The sequence below is a fragment of the Astatotilapia calliptera genome, chromosome 5 (assembly GCF_964374335.1).
Source record: "Astatotilapia calliptera chromosome 5, fAstCal68.1, whole genome shotgun sequence".
NCBI classification, from domain to species: domain Eukaryota; kingdom Metazoa; phylum Chordata; class Actinopteri; order Cichliformes; family Cichlidae; genus Astatotilapia; species Astatotilapia calliptera.
This window is the reverse complement of record NC_137426.1, coordinates 33021580-33043066: the sequence shown is the minus strand read 5'-3', so window position 1 is coordinate 33043066 and position 21487 is coordinate 33021580. Positions and strand designations below refer to the sequence as shown.

Below are 21487 nucleotides of genomic sequence, written 5' to 3'. Positions count from 1 at the left end.
AAGGAGTTTCGTAAGCAACCTGCTATTGTGATTCCAATTCAACGCTCACTTTTTCTGTAGCCAAGCGGGAACAAACGAAACCAAACAGAAAGCTTATTCTCATATCTTCAAAAAGGAATTCATATTTCCACACTCCCACTTTCCATCTTTAATCTAAAGAAGCACAAAGAAATGCCTCTCTATACCATGTGCATTTGTTTTATCCCTGTGATTACAGAAATGAACTTGCTCTAATGGCTTGATTTGAATTGTGGTATGGAGCCGCTTCAGTTATACGGCGCAGCCTAATGGCTAGTCTAATAGTTAGTTCTTTAAGAGAGCCTTTCATTCCATCTCTAATTGCAATTCCCTCTCCTACATTATCATTTCACCCAGGCAGAGCTGAGCAGGTTCTGTGATAAATTGGACATGGCGGAAATATGTGGCACAGTGGCAGTAAGAATTCTATGGAGTGGCTGGTAGCTTAATCAATATAAGTGTAGACGAACAGCAATTTATTAAGGAGGGGAGACTGTAAATCACGATCCTAGAAACACCTAAATCATAAAGAAAACAGAAAGAAAAAAAACGCCTCTGCATTGGATTTTTTCCCCTCTGTATTGCCTGCAGTTTTTAAAGGAGCCTTGCATTTTTTAGCTAAAAGAGAAAAAACCCCTCCAACTCAAAACAGTGCATGGCATGCTGAGGTATAAGCTGCGGACTTTATAAAGTATACAGGAGCTCACTGAGACTGGTTGCATGTATGTAAATTTCTTTTTAAAATAAACCACAGGCAGCAAATTTTTTCTGCCCATAAATTATACACTTGATACAAACATTCCCTCTGCACTGCGGCTGAATTTATTATGACCCCGCTAAGAGAAGAAGTATAATATTGATGTACCAATTAATCTTCAGAGTCACATCTGGACCTTTTATACAATGAAATCTCTGAAGGGGGTTGGGCAATAAATCAATGTCTTTTATGTAGCAGTGGTGCTAATAAAATGAGGATTCCTCCATGAAGCTCAACAAGGTTTGAGTTTTAATTATACATTATGCGCCTCAGCTTATGTGGAATATATGTTATCAAAGCTGGAGTGTGACAATAAACAGAATTTGAAATGATGCTCTCTCGTGGGAGAAACCCTACAGCTAAGCTATGCCATTGGCCGTTAGCATGCTAGCACATTAGCAAATATTAGCATTCCTGAAATTACACACAACAGTGTTTTGGCAAGGTGGGCACAAACACAGCTGAACACTCCAGTTTGGATGTCACTATTTGTGGACAAGTTCTATTTCTGTTCTCACTTGTTGTTAGGTTAGTTTGTTGTCTCACCAAAAGAGCAATTTTTTAGCAACTGTCCACACAGGAAGCTACTTGGTGACCAGATATAACAGAAAGTCGATGACATACAGAGTCTTAAAGCTACAGTGAGTGAAATAACTGCTGGGAACACAAAACTTTGTTCAACTCGACTACCAATGAAAGTGAAATGTGCTGTTTAATGACAATACATTCAACAGTTACAAAGATAAACCTGGGATGTCTGCTAGCAACTAACTATCAGCTAGAGGGTGCTGCATGAATCACTTCCTGTGTGGATGAACCTTTAGTCTTCTGTGTTTATATTGCTGATAGATGTAATTAACTGACATCTATCTGGTACTCTATTTTCATTCAATTTTTTGTTGCATTAATACAAATACAAAACTAAAATTAGGGGGTCTGACTGCATGTGGAAACATCAGTATCTGGCCATTTACGCTGCGGTTATTGCCATCATATCGTGATCGTTTTTTGGGGGGAAGACAATGGGGGATAACGTCAGCTTGTGCTCCAGGGATAAAGCCTACACCGTTGGTGTGTTTAGAGGCCGATATTAGCTATTTGCCAATTTATTGGTATTTAAACAATATAATAGCAGACTTGGGAGAAACACCCTTCAACCATTTTAGGAGCATTGATGCTGAATAGTTTGGCCAACACCAAGTTGAAATGCCACAAACATGTGACCACAAAACAAGATTATTTTTAAACTGCATTGTCGTATTATCTTGGCAAGGACTCATAAATAGTAACACATAAAAAAAAAAACAATCCGATGATATGTTGGATTTTTCAGTCATCAAATATTGATAATTAGTTAGGTATGAAAAAATCCACAGTCCGGCTCTAGCAGTGTTTACTTTAATATGAGTCTCAGATGTTAAAAATGTAATATGTTTTAAAAAAAACCAAGAAAATAACATAAATCTAGACATATGATCACTAATTATCATCCCCCGTGGTGGATAAGGAAATATTAAACTCTGTTTTGAAACAGGTGGTGAGTAAACTGCTGTTATGTAATAATGTATTTTATATCTAGAATGAAATCTTTTGATGGAAAAACAGCAGGAGACACAACAAATTGTAACAAACAGCAGAAATGAGTATATATATATATATATATATTGCTAGGTGATGCACTCTGAAAGCACCACGTTGCACCTTTTGAGTACGCTGATTTGCTACCGATAATTTGGTACCATAATGAGGGAATCTGATATAACGTTATTATTAAATCATACACTTGTCAGTGGCATAGAATAGCACTTTTCTAGCCTCACTGGCCACTCAAAGCTTTATCTGTCTCCCATCTGTAACAGATGAAGCAGAAAACCAAAGAAAGTCATCAGCACAGGGAGAACGAAACCAAGGGAAGGTTCAAACCACAGAGCCGGGAAGCCTTCTTTTCATGTTCTCTCTGTGTCTGTCCAAAGACATATATTTTAGGTTAATCTGTGAATCTAAATTGGGCGTAGGTATGGATGTGAGAGTGTTTGATTGTCTGTCTTTATGTGTTAGCCTGGTGATTTGTCCTTACTGCTCAAGCAGATAAGAAATTAGATAGAATTAGAGAGTAAAACTAAGATTTTACCTGATTTCTCTTTTCATTTGGCTGAAAAATATACTTTAAAAAGAAAATAAAGTGTGGCTAAAATCCTCAAACACATACACATAGTTACTGCCTTATTTAATTCTAGGGGGTAAATGTTTTTCGATAATAGCTACTGGGATAGAAATGCACATTTAATGTACCCCCATTTCAAGTTTTGTTGTTTTTAGGCATATTTTGTTTTCTTGGGGATAAAATGTCCAAATACTATATAAGCGCTCATAGCAAAAAGGCTTCCCGGACTGATGCATGAAGGCATCCTGTCTGCACACCTCTCACAACATGACAGCTTGTTTTAAAACCAGAGGCCTGTTAGTCTCGCGGCCTGTCAGAAACCATGAATGATGAAATATTGACTTACGCCTCCCACTTTTTCAAAGAATCCACCGTGGCTCCCGAAGTGGATGAGCTGCTCGTTGAAGAACCAGGTGAACTTGAGTTCCAGAGACGGGTCGTGGCTCACTTGGCAGGGCAGGACCACGCTCTCCCCGACGGTGACGTCCAGCGTGGAGGCCAGCGTGGTGATGACGGTAGGCTCTGAAAAAACACACATTCATATTCACGCACGTCTGATCAAGCACGCTGCACGCCTCTACTCTTTCCAGGCATTATAATTCAGCACAGGAAATGGCTTTGCAAAAAGCAGAGCCCTTCCATCATCCTTATGGATATGTCAGACTGAGTTAATAGAAGGATATACGGGACGGAGCACATAGCAAACTAGGGTGCACAGCTACAATAACTGGTATTAGTTTCGGCCTGAGCTTGTCTCTGTGGGGACTCGGAGGAGACGTGTCTCTCCTGCAGCCCGCGAAGCCTCCATGTGTCACTGTCATCTCAGCCTGCAGACTGGAACTCCCCTCGAACCGGCTGCAATTCCCAAATCGAACTGCTAGGAAAACAGCAAACAGGACTTCTTCCAGTCGTCAGTGCTCTCTTTTCTCTCCTGCAGTGCATTACAGTGGCTGCACATGGGAATAAGACGAGCGTCCCTTATCTGCACTCGTATGTTAGCGATGGAGGGGGAAGGTGGAAGGACGTGAGGGAGGGAGAGGCTTTATACTCAGAGTGTGCAGCACCTGTCTCCCTCTTGGGGGTGCTGTGATTACTTGGTTGAAATAGCCACTCTGAGCACATGGACTAAATTAACCATGGCAAATGATCCCTGGACAGGCATAGATTCATGTAGAAAGTGCCGGCAGTGCAGTCTTCATCCACAGTGAATTCGATACCTTCATTGTATTGGCTCCCCCTCTCTGTCTCACACACACACACACACACACACACACACACACACACACACACACACACACACACACACACACACACACACACACACACACACACACAGATGCTACCGCATGCTCCCAATGTGATTTATCTAGTCGTTTTCTGATTTCAGGCCAGAATGCTATCAGCTGCTGGGTCTTGTCATATACACAATGAAAGTGTGTCTGAGAAGCCCAGTCCTCTATTGCAGGGGCTAAATGGTGAACGATGGCGGTGCAGTAAAGAAAAAAAACCCCATAATAACACACAGGAGGTATTCAAGTCTCTGTGTGTGCTCGGTCTGCTTCTGCAGGCTGGCTACACCTTGTAGAACAAGTGCAGGAAGGAACAGAAAAGCTAAAAAACATAAAGCTTAAGAAACACATTTCTCTGAAAAAAAAAGTGTCAGGTGTGCTCTGCAGTGGTGTTCTTGGAGAGATGGTTACTCCAAATCATGTGAGGAGAAAGAAGGAAATGTGTAGTGGGGGGAAAAAAGGCTTGGGAAGGATCTACAGAGGAAATACCCACAGAGATCCACAGTCAAGAGAACTCACTCTGTTCGTGTTACCTGTATAACACGGAATAAACAATTTTTCTCTTCCTTATTTCTACAGCAGGACTGGTGTGTTCTGTCGTCATCTCCTCTCCTTGTGTCGTGTGGTTGTGTGCTGCCTGGTGTCTTACTGCCTCCGGGGGTTTCACAGTGACAATGATGGGGGGGTATGCTGCCTTATTACCCTCCTCTGTCATGATTTGTGACAGATTATACGGACAACCAAGGTTGGTTACACAACCACACACTGGACTCTTGAGCATAATTTGATTGATTTCTATCTTGTATAATGCCTTGTTACCTACTGCTACTGTAAACGGGGAGGACAGTAACGCTCACTTAGCAGGGTCAGTCCGAGACAAGACAGAGAGCGAGCCCGTGTGCTGAGACAGGCTGGGTGGGACCTGGGAACTTTTTCAGGCCCCAGGCCATCATTTGAAATATCCACCTTAAGGAACAGTCAGCATCAGTAAGAAGAAAAACCTCGGGCTCTGTAGACAAGAGTCTAACTCTGTCGCCCATCCTCGGCTGAAGAAACCCACGGCCTCAGTTTAATCAAAAATGTAAATTAAAGTGAGCTTATGAAAGCAAGCCATTAAATACTGATGCTATGACGGTTTTCTAACAGTGATTGTGGGAGAAAAATCCGACAGGTGAAGGCCCCCCTTCACTTGTTTTGTATACTCTGTATAAATAATCAAGCAGAGTCTGATAGGACTTGCTTACAGCAATGCTACTGTAGATCCCAAGTCAAGTTATGATTAAAAAGAATCTGTTGTACAGGCAATGCAAACAGAACTCATACTTAACAACCAGTAAAATAACAAATTCAGTAAAAATGTAATCACATAAAACAGTAATAGACTGAATAAGACTGCTCGCATGATAAAAAGCCAGGACAACTTGCTGAGGTAGACCTGAAAGTCAGTGAGAAGAGTTGATTTTTAACAGTGTTTTTAAATGACTGAGACTGGAAAGCTGTTATGTGAAAAGGCAGGTTGTCTCTGAAAAGGTTTCTTGTCTCTGTTTTTGAACGTCTCAGATGTCCAAGTGCCCTGGTAGCAGTGCACAACTGTAAAGGTTCCATTAACTAATTAAATTTTAGGCACTGAAACGGAACTTGTTGCTTAAAATTGCTGATTGATTCTAGTTTTCATGATAATCTACTTGCTCAGATCTAAGACCCAAAATTTTAATTGAAGCCAGAAATCACTTAAATACATTTTAACCTTTAAGATTTGGCGAAAATGGGCAGAATGGGGGGAAACTATAGTAATTATTAGATGGTCACTATCTAAACTATTAATCTGCTTTTCATCAGGTCAGATTCATAGAAATGTGCCAAGTATGAAATGTCAAATTCCAAATCTTATCTCCATGGTCGTGTCCCGCATCCATTGTACTCAGACGCTCGACATGACCTTTGTAGTAGCAGGAAATCTGTAATTCTTCTTCTTCTTTCACAATAAGCTGTTAGACAGTTTTTCGGTGTTTGAGGTGAAATAAATCTGCTATTAGTTGTAAAATTTTGTTTCACTCAAGTCTGGGCTATATAGACCTTTTTTCTGATGTTTTTAATTCTTACATAATATTAAAGGTGAAATATTATAGTGTGAAGTGACCATAAAGTAAACTTACAATTTATGATTCAAACTCTTCAAATCAATGTACAATAGCAGCAAAATATAAAGAAATGAACCATCTTGGAAATGTTACTCAGCTATTTTAATTGTCACATCTGGATTTCAAAATCAAACAGAAATAGCACATATTATGTGATGGAGCTGAGGATGTCTGAAACATTGTTAACCAGTGTAATCAAACAGGGTCAAATGAGCAGATGTACTACAACACCTGATCAGTGCTCAGCTGACCTAGCTCATCCAAGGAGCAGCTAAGATACTGACGTATGATCACAGGTTTTCTAGCACAGCTCAAACATCTGTCTGTCAACGTCATCTCACCACTTAACCAAGCCTATTAAAACCACTGCGCTCTCTCCCCACCATGCTGCTCGCTTATCGCTCTGACAGAAGTGCAAAGTGCCACTTTGGCTCATTCGGTTATCTACATCATTGTTTAACTACATATTACCATGCAAACCATGTCTTATATAATAAACATGTCATACCAACGTAAAACTTACATTCAAGCATCTGAACATATTTTACATGTGATACATGTAATATGAGCTGTTGCACAGTTAATAATTCAAATAATTCAAAGCATTTAGACATGAGCAACCCCGACTTTACTAAATGCAATCAGGTTTGACAAAATCATACTTCTTTAACTTGTACTACTATGTAAGTTCTTTTTTGCTGTTTTTGCAAACACCTTGTTTAAACTATTAAAACTAGCACCACGGGCTTCTGAAACCTCCAAGTCAACACTGCGATTCATGCTTTCCTCCAAAAATCTGTTTTAAAAATTAAACACATCTCTTGCTCACTGCTGAATTACCTGTGCAGGAGGTGAAGAGCCTTGAATATCCATGTCCAAAAAACTAGCTGCTTTGGTAATTCTTCCCAGACAAATTTGTGTATTTAACACTATATTGTTACTTAGTATAGTATATTGAATCAACTTGAAATGACTTGGGTGTCAAATCTGATACCATGTTTTTCTAAAAGAACATCCTCCATTGTTTGCATTCATGACTTGATCTGGAATGATACCACATGAGAAATTCAATGTTTTGGTCATAGAACGGAACTAATTAACGAGTAAAACATGATCTAACTGTGTGCTTTTTTAATGGCTCACTTACACCAGACCTTTAAGAAAAACTAATTAGTGGTTGTATTCAATATTCTTGTTGTCAGAAACTAATTGCAAGTAGTTGTGGTGACCAGTTGGTTATGCAACACTCTAAACCTCTGCTCTTTCACCTGGCTGTAGCTCAGGTGAAAGGCTGGTGGTTCGTGGTAAACATCCTCGGGCGTGATACTAACCCCAAGTTGCTCTCTGATGCATTCATCGGAGTGTGAACGTTAGATAGAAAGCACTTACATAGAAAGTGCTTGTGGCATGAAGCAAGGGCAATGACGCAGGTTGTGTAAAGCACTTTCAGTGCTCTGACAGAGTAGAAAAGTGATTGATAAGAAAAAATATATTAACATTGCAAGGTGATTGGGGATAGACTGCACTCTCAGAGAGGTCTGCAAATAACTACTGTCTAATTTATAAACGCAGACAGATTGTTAACCCGTCTGAGTTCGTCTGTGTCAATGAGTCAAACTACTCTGCGACATATCTCTCTGAGTAGGAGACTCGAGTCAGCTGGTTGCCAACTGCTTGTATTCTGGTTTTCTTCCTCTATGAAAGCAAGGTTGCCAACCACCTACATCATTTTTTTGATAAATCGCCACCAGCAGCAACTACGTCTTTATTTCTAAATGTCTATGAGTTTCTGGCTGGAATCTGAATATAAGTAGTTAATGTGAATTTCTGTGTATATAAAGGGCACAAGATTCACAACAGATGGTAATGATGAAAGAAACAGAGAAGAAAATATCAGATGCAATTTTGGAGTTGATTTGCAAAATAAAAACACCAACAGCAATCAGCATGGCATTCTATTCTAAGGCAAAGCAGCTGAAGGAAGCCTAGGATGCACAGACAGCTAATGAAGCCAAACAAATGATATACAGACCACCGGCACACAGTGGGAACACTCAGAAAAGCTGTATAACAATAACATATGGTTGACCAGAAAACAGAGCTAGCTTACAGTTACCAAATGACCCTGAGCTCCTTTCTGAGGCACACTGACATGCCTCACAAGGCCAGTTTCACCAGTCTTCCTTCCAACATTATGAATAATGCCCACACATTTCCCTTCCTGCTGTGGAGAATCCTCTGTCTTTAATGATCTAAAGCCGTAATGCGAAGTGTGCAGTCTCCCTCAGTGCACACACACATATATATATATATATATATATATATATATATATATATATATATATATATATATATATATATATATATACTCAGTAAGTTTCCTCTAAAGGTGAGCAATGCGAGCTTGAATAGTGGAGCACAGGGACGAGACACAGGCCGCATGATTTAGAGTATTTGGAAAACAAATTTATAATCATCTTTAAACTGAGACCCACGCAGAAGATCCGGACTCGTCAGGGTTCAAGACAAACACAAACCTGAAAAGGAAATGTTTTCTTTCACTGGCAGGTAAGAAAAGACGTCTTCACAAAGGATCTAAACTGTGACGAAGCATGTCAGGCTAAGGTTTTTCAAAGTGAATCAGCGTAGCATCGTGCATCACCTTGGCGAATCCTCAGAGTTTCCTAGCAGGTCGTTTAAGAACAAAAAAATGTGGTTACCGTTTTAAAAAGCAATCATTTCACTCGCAATTTTACCTCCTCTTCCTTTTCAAATCAACAGATTCATCAGCACGCCAGAAAATCCTCCGATGCAGTTTTTTTGTGCTCCACTTATTTTCTGAAGGACCTATCAAAGGTTCCTCAAGGACAAACTTGAATGGCAAGGAAAACCTTGTCTCCATTGCTCAACAGATAGATACAAGATCCTCTCGGTACTGTATTCTGTGTGGTGGCACATCTGTAGCAACCTGCTGGTGATTACTGACAGATGGCAGCTCATTATTTTTCTATATGGCTGTCAGGAATCGCATTTATTTCATATCGTTGCTGCCATCCAACTTGGATGACATGGCTCGCTTGGAAAAGCAACTGTAGGAATTCAGCAGAGAACTGGTAACCACATTTAAGTCTAGGGTGTAAAATGAAACAGATTATTTGTCTTCTGTCGTGGAGTCATCAGCAGCTAACAAAGTATGCTTAGATGTTCATCCAGACAATGTTAACATGATGACTGTGCTGGTAGTGCAAGTGCACTGAGAGCCAGATTAAGGTGGGTGATTGAAAAACAAATCAAAGTTTTTGCATGAAAGTGCTTGTACCAATTCATTTACTGTACCAATCTAGCACTAGTTGGAAATTGTGCAAACATGCAATTTTACAAGCAAGGTTAAAGAGCTATGAAGTGTGACTGAGTTCTCCCTTAGAGGCAGGGTGAGGAGAATGGTCATTTGAGAGCTACTTGGATCGCTCATCCACATCATTCATCCACAGAACCAAATTGAGGTGGTTCAGATATCTGCTCGGTGAGATATTTCAGGCATGTTCTACTGGGAGGAGGTCCTGAGGCCAGACCCAGGACTCAGCTGGCTTGGGAACAACTTGGTGTCCCCCGGGCCAGGGTAAGGGAAGTCTGGACTTCTTTGCTCAGACTGCTGCTGTGAACCAGATAAGTGGTGCAAAATGGATAGACGACGTAACATACTCGTAGTATAGTATGCTTATTTTCAATCATGTTGTGATTTTTCTAGTTGACTCTTCATGAGTGAATACAGTGAGATTTTTGTCCTGGTTAAGGAGCTGACAAAATGTTACAGCAGGGGTAGGCAACTCCAGGCCTCGAGTGCCGGTGTCCTGCTGGTTTTAGATGTGTCCTTGATCCAACACAGCTGATTCAAATGGCTAAATTACCTCCGCAACATATCTTGAAGTTCTCCCGAACACTGGTAATGAACTAATCATTTGATTCAGGGGTGTTGACCCAGGGTAAGCTCTAAAACCTGCAGGACACCGGCCCTCAAAGCCTGGAGTTGCCCACCCGTGTGTTATGGGATCACCAAATTGATAATTCATCCCACGGTGAACATCTTTAGTTTCATCTTTCTTTCAGTCTTTAAGATCCACGCATGTGCACCTTGTGGTGCAGACAGAGGGAAACTACCTATCTATGAAAAAGATCTCTCTAGATGTCGCCCACAATGACAGAATATTCCTCGTCTACTTTTGAAATGTCTCCAAAACAAATGGCTGCTACAGTGGGTCACAGCGCCGAAAAGATGAATTGCTTGAGAGAGCCAAACTGACGTGAACACTGTAGGATCTCTGAAGTTTTGAGTTCACTGACCATCCGTAATGATCGGCGGCAACCCTAATTGCAACGGCTCATCTCCAGTGTAATCAAAATTCCGAGAGCACGTCTATAATCAAGTGCAATTAATCTGCTAATATCCCCCCAGTGTTGGAATAATGGGGACATTAACAGGGCTCATCTGTTGTGACTGCTCCTCTGCTGTGTGCGAGGTGGCTTATTCACAGCGGGAGATACAGAATGCTGTTTGACAGGTATTTTTCAGTATTCATATCACCAAAGTCAATTTGAATAAACTACTGTCATCTCCCATAAGGGCTGATCCCGCAACACAAATTTCTCCCCGCTAAACAGGTTTCCAATCCTCAATGAAGTAGTGCATGTAAATTACCCCATCCCATTTTGCAAACAATATCACTTGTGACAGAAAGGCACACGTTCATATACAGGAACATTTGTACATCAGCCACAGAAAACAGCTTTAACATATTATGATGGGAAGGAAGCGAGTGTGTGAGGGTGTCAAATAAAACCCATATTCCTTTTCACAAGAATAATGAGTGGATAACAGCGGTGTCTGTTTATGCTGAGAAGACAGACATGGTTGTGTTTCTTTGCAGCCTGATTGGAAAACCACATATAGGCCATCAACCTGAACCTACAGGGAGAGCAGCAGGTTCCACTGCCCCCCTTCTTACTCCCACTGATTGGCTGGGGGCGGGTGGGGGTGTTCTCTACCATTTTCATTTCACAGTGTCTGATAAATGGGAAAGAGAGAGTGGAACTGGTGCAGGATGGTACAGCAATGCTGTACTTTTTAATCAGGTTTTAAAGTTGCACTTAAAATATCCCAGAAATTAACATTTGCAAGAGACAAATACATTAATCATCATTAAATGTTTGAAAAACAACCCCCCAAAAAACACTTTATGGAAATGTCTGAATAAATTTTAATGAAATAAATAAAATAACATGCCACAACTCTCTCATTGGCTCTCACAGCCTAAAGCATAATTTCTCTGTGAGGACATATTTTCTGCAAAAATCCAAAGGATGCGATGGTTATGCTTGCTCCCAAGGGCATTGCCATAAGAGAGGCCTGTTTTCTGTTTGCTATATCAACAGTACTGTGCTTTAGCATTAGCAAACAAGTTAAGCAAGATTAAGTTAGTGAGCTAAATGCTATGATAGATACATAGTGTAAAAGATGGATTTAGCGACACATTATCGTTTGGTTTCTGAAATCCCGCTTTGAAGCCAGATCTGGCATGACTAAATCTTTTAAAACATTCATTTAATATGCCCTAAAAACTCAGCAGGACAGTATTTGTACAGATACAGTCGGAAAGCTGTTGTTCCGTAGACCAGCGGTCCCCAACCGTTTTTGCGGACCGGTTTAACGTCAGACAATATTTTCACGGACCAGCGTTTAAGGTGTTGCGGATAAATACAACAAAATTAAATGATACGACCAAGACAAAAACTGTGGTATTCTGTAAATATAATAATAATTGCAAATTCACTGTGTAATTGTGTAACTTCAGCTGCGTCCTCCTGAAAAGAGGCAACAACATTGAGAGTAGCATCCTCCTCTCTGCCCCTTAATGCTCTCTGGTTGCTCAGCTAAAAGTCTGGAAGTCTGTTTGGCCATATTGAAATTTAACCATGAGTGAAAAACTGCAGTCAACGTGGGTGGAGTATTTGCTTAATCGAGGCATTGTTTGGTTATTTTAGGATCAATTTTGATTGATCTCAGTTGGTCTTTTTAAATTGTACCTAGTGCTAGGGTGCCTGCTAGCGCAGACGCAAGATATCTCATACAGCCAAATAAAGACCTGAGTAGGATAAGTCGTGCAAAAGCCATTGCAAACCCAGAGAAACAGAATAATAACTGCAATTCACGTAACGGCTGCAGGTGTCACCAATGAATTTCTGAGGTTACGTGATCCTTTAATTTCTCTCACTTCTATTATGCAAGGCGTACTGCATTTGGTAGAGCGGCAGAGTCGTCAATGGGAGCCAGAGCGAGGCATCAGCATAAATCAGCGGCAAGGTGCACTCTAAGCTCTCCCCACATCCTTGACTGTTGCTGACTTTCAGGCATTCATAATATATGAAATCTGTCTTTTATAATTCAACAGAAAAAGGAAACACGCCTTGATAGTGATTTACAGAAGACAGAGCTGCAACAGAGTTATTTAAAATTCCATTATGTGACGTGTTTTTGGCTAAAAAGGAGAATGAACATATAGATACAATAACAGGATTTTCTTCTCGCTGTTATTCTCATTGACATTAATCAATGTTTTTCTTAAAGTATTCAATCAAACACTAGCCTGCAGGGGCTGAGCAAGTCAATTAATCCATGTTTCTATGGCAACTACTTGGATAATTGGAGAAAAAAACCCTGATATGGTAGCAGACTGTTCTGTTGACACTGCATTTCAAAGGATTTTACAGACTGCTAACTTGTAGAAGAAGGACAATTTAATGGATTGAACCTCTGAGCAAAAACTATAAACTACACACAAAGAAGAAGAAGCTCTGTCTTCGAGACTTTATGAAAAATGATTTTAGCTGCAGTATTTCTCACACAGGGTATTGGAAGGATTTGGGCACGATTTTATTAGATTTTCTTTTTTTTTTTGACCTGTGTAGTTCTTTCCCCCCCACGGGTATTTAATAACAGCGCAGACGAATGATCAATGTATTCTGCATGTTCATATGAGGTTACAGTGAATCGTACTCTCTCTTAGGCGGTGAGTAGAAGGTGTGAGCGAATTTCCAGCATGCTCTGACCCACGGGGTTTACCTCGGCGTCTCGGAATATTCTGCTTCTGGTGAAGCCGAAGAAATGCAGTCGTAGCTGCGAGAACTGCACTTGTATGCGTCGTGTGAAAATTCCTGAACTACAGAGTACATGCAAATCTAGATAGAAAACCTTTATATGAAAAACCTTTTGAAATATGAGGCGTGAACTTTTCTCCCTCAGGGCAATATACTGAAAATCAATAACTCTATAAATGTAAAAGAAGCTGCTCAACGAGGAAGGTCAAAACAGAACATGTAACAATAGCACAAATGAGCCCAGGAACCCCTGTGAAAAGGAGGTCACAGTGAGGGTATAGTTCACTGAATATGTCAGCAAATCCTCCGGGAGCCTGACGAGGTGAGAACACTATCCCCTGTGGAAATGGGACAGAAAAGCTGCGGTGTGCACAGCATAAAGCCGCCGCAGAATGCACCGCACTTTATACCCAGCTCACATTTATTTTTAATGAAGTATAATAAGTCACAGCACCGGAGCAGAAATGCAATCCCCAACCCAGATGATCCAACAACACGAAGACTATTTTTTTCTCGCAGTATATCCTTCTGCTGGTACTGGGGGGCACAGCGAGGCAGTGAGCCGAATGATTTCAACATCTCTGCAAACAGACATAGCAGCTGAGGTGTCTCTGTCTAGTAATGACAGCACAGAGAGAGAGGGGGGAAAAACCTGCTTTTTGTGGGACTTATCAGAAGATAAGATGTGTCGGCCATTTTTTATGAATGAAAATTAAACACTTGTGGCTATTTTATTTTAAGGAAAATAAAACAGGTATCCAGCAGCAGTAGGTTGGTATTCTGTAGGTGCTACTATAGGTAAAGGCGTTGCACTGTCACTCAGGAGTAATGTTAAAGGTAAGTGGAACAGTGTGGGCTCCTGTCCACTGCAGCTGCTGTATGTGTTTCTCATTCCAGAGCTTTGTCTCCATGATGAAGCAGCCTGGTTTCATTCCTGGGGCACTGATACATGCTGTTTAACCAAAGCCGCTGTCATGTCTTACTTTACAGACTGATATTAATTGTGTTTTAATTGTTGCACAGCGGTTTGTGACTTTTAAGCCTGTGAAAAGCGCTACTTATAGAAATTGATCCATCACTCCCAAGTCGTCACTGGTCAATGTTTAGAGGACCTGTTACAAATTTTTCCCTCCAACTGTCTTTATTGGGATTTTTAGGTACAGTAATGAAATGAAAAAAAGGGGATGTCATCAGCATTACTGCAAATAGTCTCTGGTGAGTTGAAATTAAATTACAGGCTGTCATATTGTATAAAATTAATTCCCATTTTCTCTCAGTGTGCATTTGATCTTTTTCTAATATTAATATTTCATCAACAAGGTGGTTTCTTTTGTTTCCAGTCAGCAAAATGAGTCTTTGTGTGAGCAATAACACAAAACAAACCAATGTGTGATTGATTGTTGGTTATTCGATGATTCCAGGGTGGCTGCTTTCACCCCATATAGAGCTATTCCAGAACTGAATCCAGAAACTGAATCTGTTCTACAGAAAGTCTGAAACATCTTACACAAAAAGTTTATAATATTTGGGCAGTTGAAGAATGTGTGAGGCAGACAGATTGATGTTTGTCCACAGAATGGGTCGGAGGACTCTTATTCAGTAAGATTTAGGATATTGCAAATTTCTTAAAACACCAGGATATATAAGAAGTATATTAAAAGAGCAAGAAAATGTTAAGTAACTATTATTGTCACAACTTTAATATATCCAGTCAACACTTCACCTGTCAAATTCCTGGGTGATCTGGATGCAAAAATCTGAAAAATGATGCTTAAATAAATTTAAGCATCAAATAAATTTTCCGTAATTTCATCTATTCAAGTGGCTTTTAGTGGCGAAACCTACTGTAACAAGGGACTGGCAAAAAAGCATCAGCAAGCTTTTATAGGCAAACATTTCTGTACAGAGGAGCAAAACATATTTGTACCTTATAATTAAGCCTATTAAGTATTAATTAGCTTATCAACATTTCCATTCAGTATATAATTAAAATCTTTGTGACTACTCTGCAATAATACTGTGTTTTTATTTAATTGATGAAGCTATAAAACTAAAATTTATTGTTTTTCTATTGTTTACTTAATTCAGTCACTAACACAGCACTGAAGTGGGAGCAAAAAATGCCTATTAGCTTGAACAGCTTACTTTTAAACTGAGTAGTTCTAAAGCTCTGCATACCACTTTGAACATTGCTGGTATTTGTGAAAATTATCAGCTTAAATGTTGCTTACTTTGATCATAAATAAAACATAAAGCAGATGAACAGTTTTAAAATTAGCAGAAGTAAAAAACAAAGCAGTAGAGCGACAGATCAGGCATACTATGAAAACAGTAATGCTTTTGGTGAAAGCAATCAAATCTGATCATGCACTAATACATTTTTCTTTTTTTGTATTTGAAAGCTTTACAAAAACGAGCCATTTATGTGTCTGCATCCACGCTAACCACCTCCACTACTGAGGTTCAGCAAGATTCAGGATGTGGAGCTCGATGCACATATTAAAGCCTTTTTCTTTGATTCAGTGTAAGCTACACGTTTTTAGATTTGGTGGATCTAACTTACAGCAATGATACATAAAATTTTCATTCCCATATTGATAGCTGCAGGGAGCCACTGGAGGCGGGTGAAAGAGCAGCATTCAGCTTCAGTAAGATTTGAGCAATACTCAGTGTAAACAAGGTAGACTTAGATTCCTCAGATAAAGTTAAATGCTTTGAGTCCTCCTTGAGACACCACCGTCACCTGTAGTTTGCATGAAAGAGGCAGACTTGTCTGCCAGCACTTGTCACTTGTCATCCTTCAAAGTAAAAGTTGTGACTTACTTCTGCTACCTTTACATTTTACAAGCTGCAACTTTTGAAGGCAAACAATCTGCATTTCCAGTTTATGTCAAAATTTTCACAGTTTCCCTGCAGCTTAGGAAATAGTTGGTGTTTGCGGAAAAGTTGGACTTTGCAACCAACTCTACTAGGAGCAAGCGACCTCCAATAACCACGCTTTTCACTAGCCACCGGTGAGTCACTGACCATTCTCTACGTGTGCATAACTGGGGTTTTAATGACTGATTTCAAATCAAGCCCCAGCAAAGTCCAGCAATCATTTTCCTCTCATGACCAAATGGTTGTCCACCATCTCTAGGCCTGTGTGACTCGGGCCTCAGTCTAACCAGGTAGTTTTGAGTGATTTAGAGGTTTAGACATGATCAATCAAAACAATAAAGGAACTGAAAACACTGCACAAAATACAAAGGTTCCAGGCTGACAAAAGATGAGTACAGGAAGACTACTCATGTTTCCTTTTACTATTCAAGCAGTCAGCCAGCTATCTACATATCTCATTATTGGCATCGTGTTGTTGGAGAACAATGCCTTTCTCTCTATAACTACAGAGGTGACCAATATGGGATGGAAAAACCTGCAAAAGCAAAAGTGGTGAATCGTAAAGGCTGAACAGGAAATACCTTTAACTATGATGCTTCCCGTGCTGCTTGCCACACCAAACTGGTTTCTTGCCACACACGTGTAGAGGCCTGCATCAGATTTGGTCACATTCCATATCCGCAGACTACCGTTGTCCAGAATGGAGATTCTGTGGTTACAAAAAAATAGGAAATAATTTATGTGACTGTCAAAGCAACAGATTTTTGTAAGAAGAACAAATGTTGCTGTGCGTGCATCGTGAAATTTTAACTACGTGGCATGGCTGACATAGCACAAAAGATAAGTGACGAATACGCAGAAAAGAAAATTTCTCACTGTCTCTAATTAGGTTCTGCTTCTTTGCAGATGACAACAATGAGAAATAGGAGTGTATTTTCAGGGCTGATTAATTCAACACATGACTTGGAGATATCTAGGACAATAGTGGCTCCGTGCCCTTTACACAACAGCCACAAGTGCTTCAAAAAAGGTCAAAAGGCCTTAACAAAAGTTGACATTTTGTAAATAACGAGGAAAAATGGAAATTGTGCCCTTGAAAGCAAAGTGTTGGGGGAAATCAAGGGTGGACCACCTCATCAAAGCGCACTGAATTTTAATTATCTGAAACGCTCTGCTGATTCGGCAAACTGTATAATGGCGTCAGCCTGATTGTGAGAGGGGAACATGATGTGTGGCAGCTAAACTGCCCCGTTCACCTGTGAAAACAGTCAAAGGAGTCAAAGCGAATAGAGGCCTGCAGTGAGGGTGAAGACCCTCTGCTAGTCCATAACCACTTACTCTACATTAAAGAAACAAAACAAATGCTAGCTGCTATAACCGGTGTCCTTTTCAGTGGCGACAGAATCTGATAGACCCACAGGACGCCACCTTCTCAAAGGCAAGTCATCAGGCAGCAATTAGCTGGTGAAGAGTGTGTAGCAATTAGGCGCTAAAAAGCAGGTTTTATCAGGACGAAGAGTATAACAGAGATAAAAGGCAGGTAAATATCAGTTAGTCATTAACTTCCAAACAGGAAGTAACATATAAAAACAGAAATGAAGAAGTGTGAGCGAGCCACTTCAGGGGAGGCTCATAAAGCTGTGAATGCAACATTAGCATATTGTTCCCTGAAGATTTACATGGCATTTAATCAGAGTCATCTTTCAGGGTCATGAAATGCAAAACTGAGGAGTGGATGTCAGATAAGTAAACTTCAAAGCTTTCAGTTTGTCCTTATGAACCATCGTCACAATATCAGAATTACAGTAAGAGCGCTACTTTCAAAGGTTGTTTTTAAAACGTTCTTTCAAATAAACAACATCTGGAGTTATATTTTTGGTCACCTGGTGAATATGTGTAAAAGTCTTGAGCCACATGTCATTTCTTTGTATTTTGCTGGGAAAACTTTATTGAAACATGCAAACAAAAATAGAAATACGGTGTAACGAGCAAAAACAGAGTTTGTACAATTCTAATGAGGTTAAAAGTCATTGTTTTGTATGGAACTCAAACAAGCTTTCATGTAATAGGTTTAAGCAGACTCTTCAGGAATAGTTCTCCAGTCTTCTTGATGGACATCCAAAACTCTTCTTTGGATGCTCGCTGCCTTTTCGTCCCTTCTCTGTCAGGATAATCCCACGCTGTTACTAATGTTGAGCTCAATAGTGTTCCATTGAGTTCCACTGTAATCCTGATGAGTCATGAGTAGATAGTAAATGGATTAAATAAAGGTGCCTCACTTAGGTCCTGTGTCAGGTCTTTGCTGGATTTTCTTCTATTTATTAAGGACATTGGATATTTTTAGGTGGTCTGCCACTTCTTATTTTCTCCACTACTTGTCTAGTTTCCTCAGATTTTAACGGCACACAACATGCTGACATATCATTCCTCTGAAAATGATCAGGTACAAAGACTGAACTGAAAATAAGTGAAAAAGCAGCCAATGTCAGAAAGCCTGGAGAACTATTTCCCAATAACACTGAAATCTGACTTGTGGGAACCAAAAGTAATGAGTGTGCACAAAATCTTCCTTTATCTGTGTTTCTCTATCTGACTCTTAGAAACACGTGTGTCTACAGCTGTTAAATCAAAGGCTCTGGGCACTTACTGTGCACAATTATTTAAATGAACTTTAATTTTAATGGTCACCAGGATAAAAACGCTACATGTATAGAGTCTCCAGTCAAATGCGACTGACTCTGACCCAACATAAGGTTTTAAAAAGCTTTTTTCCCTTTTATCCCCCACAGAGAGAATTCAACTCAGGAGTCTTTGAGTGCTATCTCTCTCTCTGTAATATCTCTGGATAATGTGCCTCCGTGTTCACCAGCTCATTTTTTGCTTTATCTTGCTGCTGTTAGAGCTTGGCAGGTAGTGTACTGTACAAAAGCATGGACATATTTTCTTGAAAACAGACGCCTGTTGGCTGAAAAATGCACTGTGGATATGATGATATGATGAGAGACAATCTGAAAAGTGAGGCTCTGGGCCAGAAAAAAACCATACTGAGCTGAAAGAGAGTCCAATTAAAAGTATGGCGATTTTAAGATTTGCAGAAAATCCTGTTTAAAATTAGTTTTCTGTTTTTGTAATCACGCTAGAAAGTAAAAGTTATTGAAATGTAATATCTGAATCAGCCGGGCTGTTCCTCTGACCCTTAATAGCTGCTGCTCTATAAAGCACCAATTAAAACTATCTGTCAGCACTGTATCCAAATACCTACTACTGCAGTAATTAACAGTCCAACCAGGTTTAAAAACCTATTTGAAACAGCTATTTGACTGTTACAAATATTTGCTGACGCAGTCCGAGTTCATCAGCTTTCATCACCGTTACGTGAGAACGGTTGTTTGCGTTTAACTGGGAGCATTTAGCTGAAATGTGGCTGATACAGTGTGGCACACTGTCTTTCCCCCTCCACCCCACCTCTTTGTTGGGTTTTTCTTTTCAAGTGGTGGATGCGATAAGAAAGTGCAGAGGTAGTTAGTGTAAGTGAATCTACTTCTAAAACCACATGGTGCTGCTGAGTGGATACTTCTGGGTTTATATCAGGCTGAGAGAAAAGTGCTGAATGCAGAGTAGCCAACAATGACCATCAGTTACACGGGGGCATATCGCAGTGTGGGCTGGCGCACAGTTAATGGCGTCAAACCTGCAGGCTGATATTTATGAGGAAAGCAGCCCATTAAATGGCACTGCGGCCCTACAAGTGGCCGTAACACGGAGCCGAGTAAGCACAATTAAAACAACTGCTGTACATTAATTGAATTGCATTGCATTGCCACTCCCGTGTTTATAGCCGAGCTGCTGTGATGACTCGTGGTATTTAAAGGAAATTTAAGGGTGCGCATCAACTAAGCACGAGCGTAAACACACGCAAAGGCATGCTGCTTTAACTAGAACAAGCTCTGACCCAGATCAAGTCTACCTGCAGCACGATGCTCACAGTAATTCCTCAACATAACTAAATACCCACGTTTGTGCGCGGTGCTCTGTATATCCCCCATCCCATTACCCTCAGGGACGAAAAAGCCATCATGTGTTGGCGCGTCTTGTAAGAGCGTGAACAAGTGGTGCAAGCCCAAAGGAGAGAGAGCCAAGACTATTCTCAGCCATTCACCGTATCGTGTACTTTTCTCTGTAGATTCATGTAAAGACCGGGGAGGAACTTTCCTTTCACTGACATCACAGAGAAAAGGAGCAGACTGGATGTCTGCATAAGTGTTCGTCATTTCAGTCTGAAGCTAATGGAAGAAAAGATGAGGTCAAATACAGTAGAAGTCAGCCGAGGCGCAGGAGTGCTGAATAAGAGATGGAGGCACACTATTAACACATTTCTGTTTTGCTCCCTGTCTTCTCTCTCCTCCGCTGCAGCCCAGACAACATGTCTGCGCGATGAGCCCATTATGCAAGGAGACATTTTCCACCCTGGTCCCGGGAGAATCCAGAGGATGGGAGGTATCAATAATTCACAGGTGAGATGAACACAAGTGCCACTCCTTTCATCCCTGCCTCACACGGTTTAATGGACACGGCTGTAATTCTCTCCAAAAGGAGGCGATTATTTTGAACACGGCGAGATGTCCGAATGCACTCGTGTAATCCCAAAAAACACAGGTGTGTATTTTTTGGGGGGGAGATCAAGCCTCAGAGGACAGGGGCTGCACAGCGTTGATCCTCCCTGCTCTCCACCAAGATGAAAGAGACAAATAACATCAGTCACAGAGCAGCTATCACGAGGCGCTGTGAAGTGGAAATCGCAGGAGAAGAGCCCGGTCCAAATTGAAAGCCTTATGTTTTGTGTTTTTTGTATTTGTGATTTCCTTACGTTCTCTCTGAGACGATGTTAACAGATGCACACTTTGCCTTTTTGCAAGCTTCCTTACCATAAAAAAACAAACACTTGAAAGCCTTGTTTTGATCTTTCATTCAGACATATTTTGTCTTTGATCTGTTTGATAAATTCTGGATGTCGAGAGGAAACTGTCACAATCCAAATAATGAATCTGTAATAAAAAAAAAGGGAAGGAAATTGCGTGTTGAGTGG

The 21487-nt window shown here is 40.4% G+C and overlaps 1 protein-coding gene and 1 long non-coding RNA gene across 3 annotated transcripts in view; one reads left to right on the top strand and one right to left on the bottom strand.

The window, feature by feature from the left end:
* The window catches only part of cntn4 (contactin 4), a 201486-nt gene that overhangs the window by 13133 nt on the left and 166866 nt on the right, over positions 1 to 21487 (bottom strand). For both annotated transcript variants that reach the window (XM_026168944.2, XM_026168946.2), the window contains exons 12-13: positions 16983 to 17110; positions 3286 to 3461 (exon numbers count right to left, since the gene is read on the bottom strand). In XM_026168944.2, coding sequence (XP_026024729.2) covers positions 3286 to 3461; positions 16983 to 17110 — 304 coding nt within the window. The remainder of the gene's footprint in view (positions 1 to 3285; positions 3462 to 16982; positions 17111 to 21487) is intronic.
* On the top strand, positions 1211 to 21472 carry LOC113022961 (uncharacterized). The gene is made up of 4 exons (XR_003272479.2): positions 1211 to 1416; positions 3305 to 3454; positions 20815 to 20915; positions 20995 to 21472. It is a non-coding gene; the product is annotated as an uncharacterized LOC113022961 (long non-coding RNA).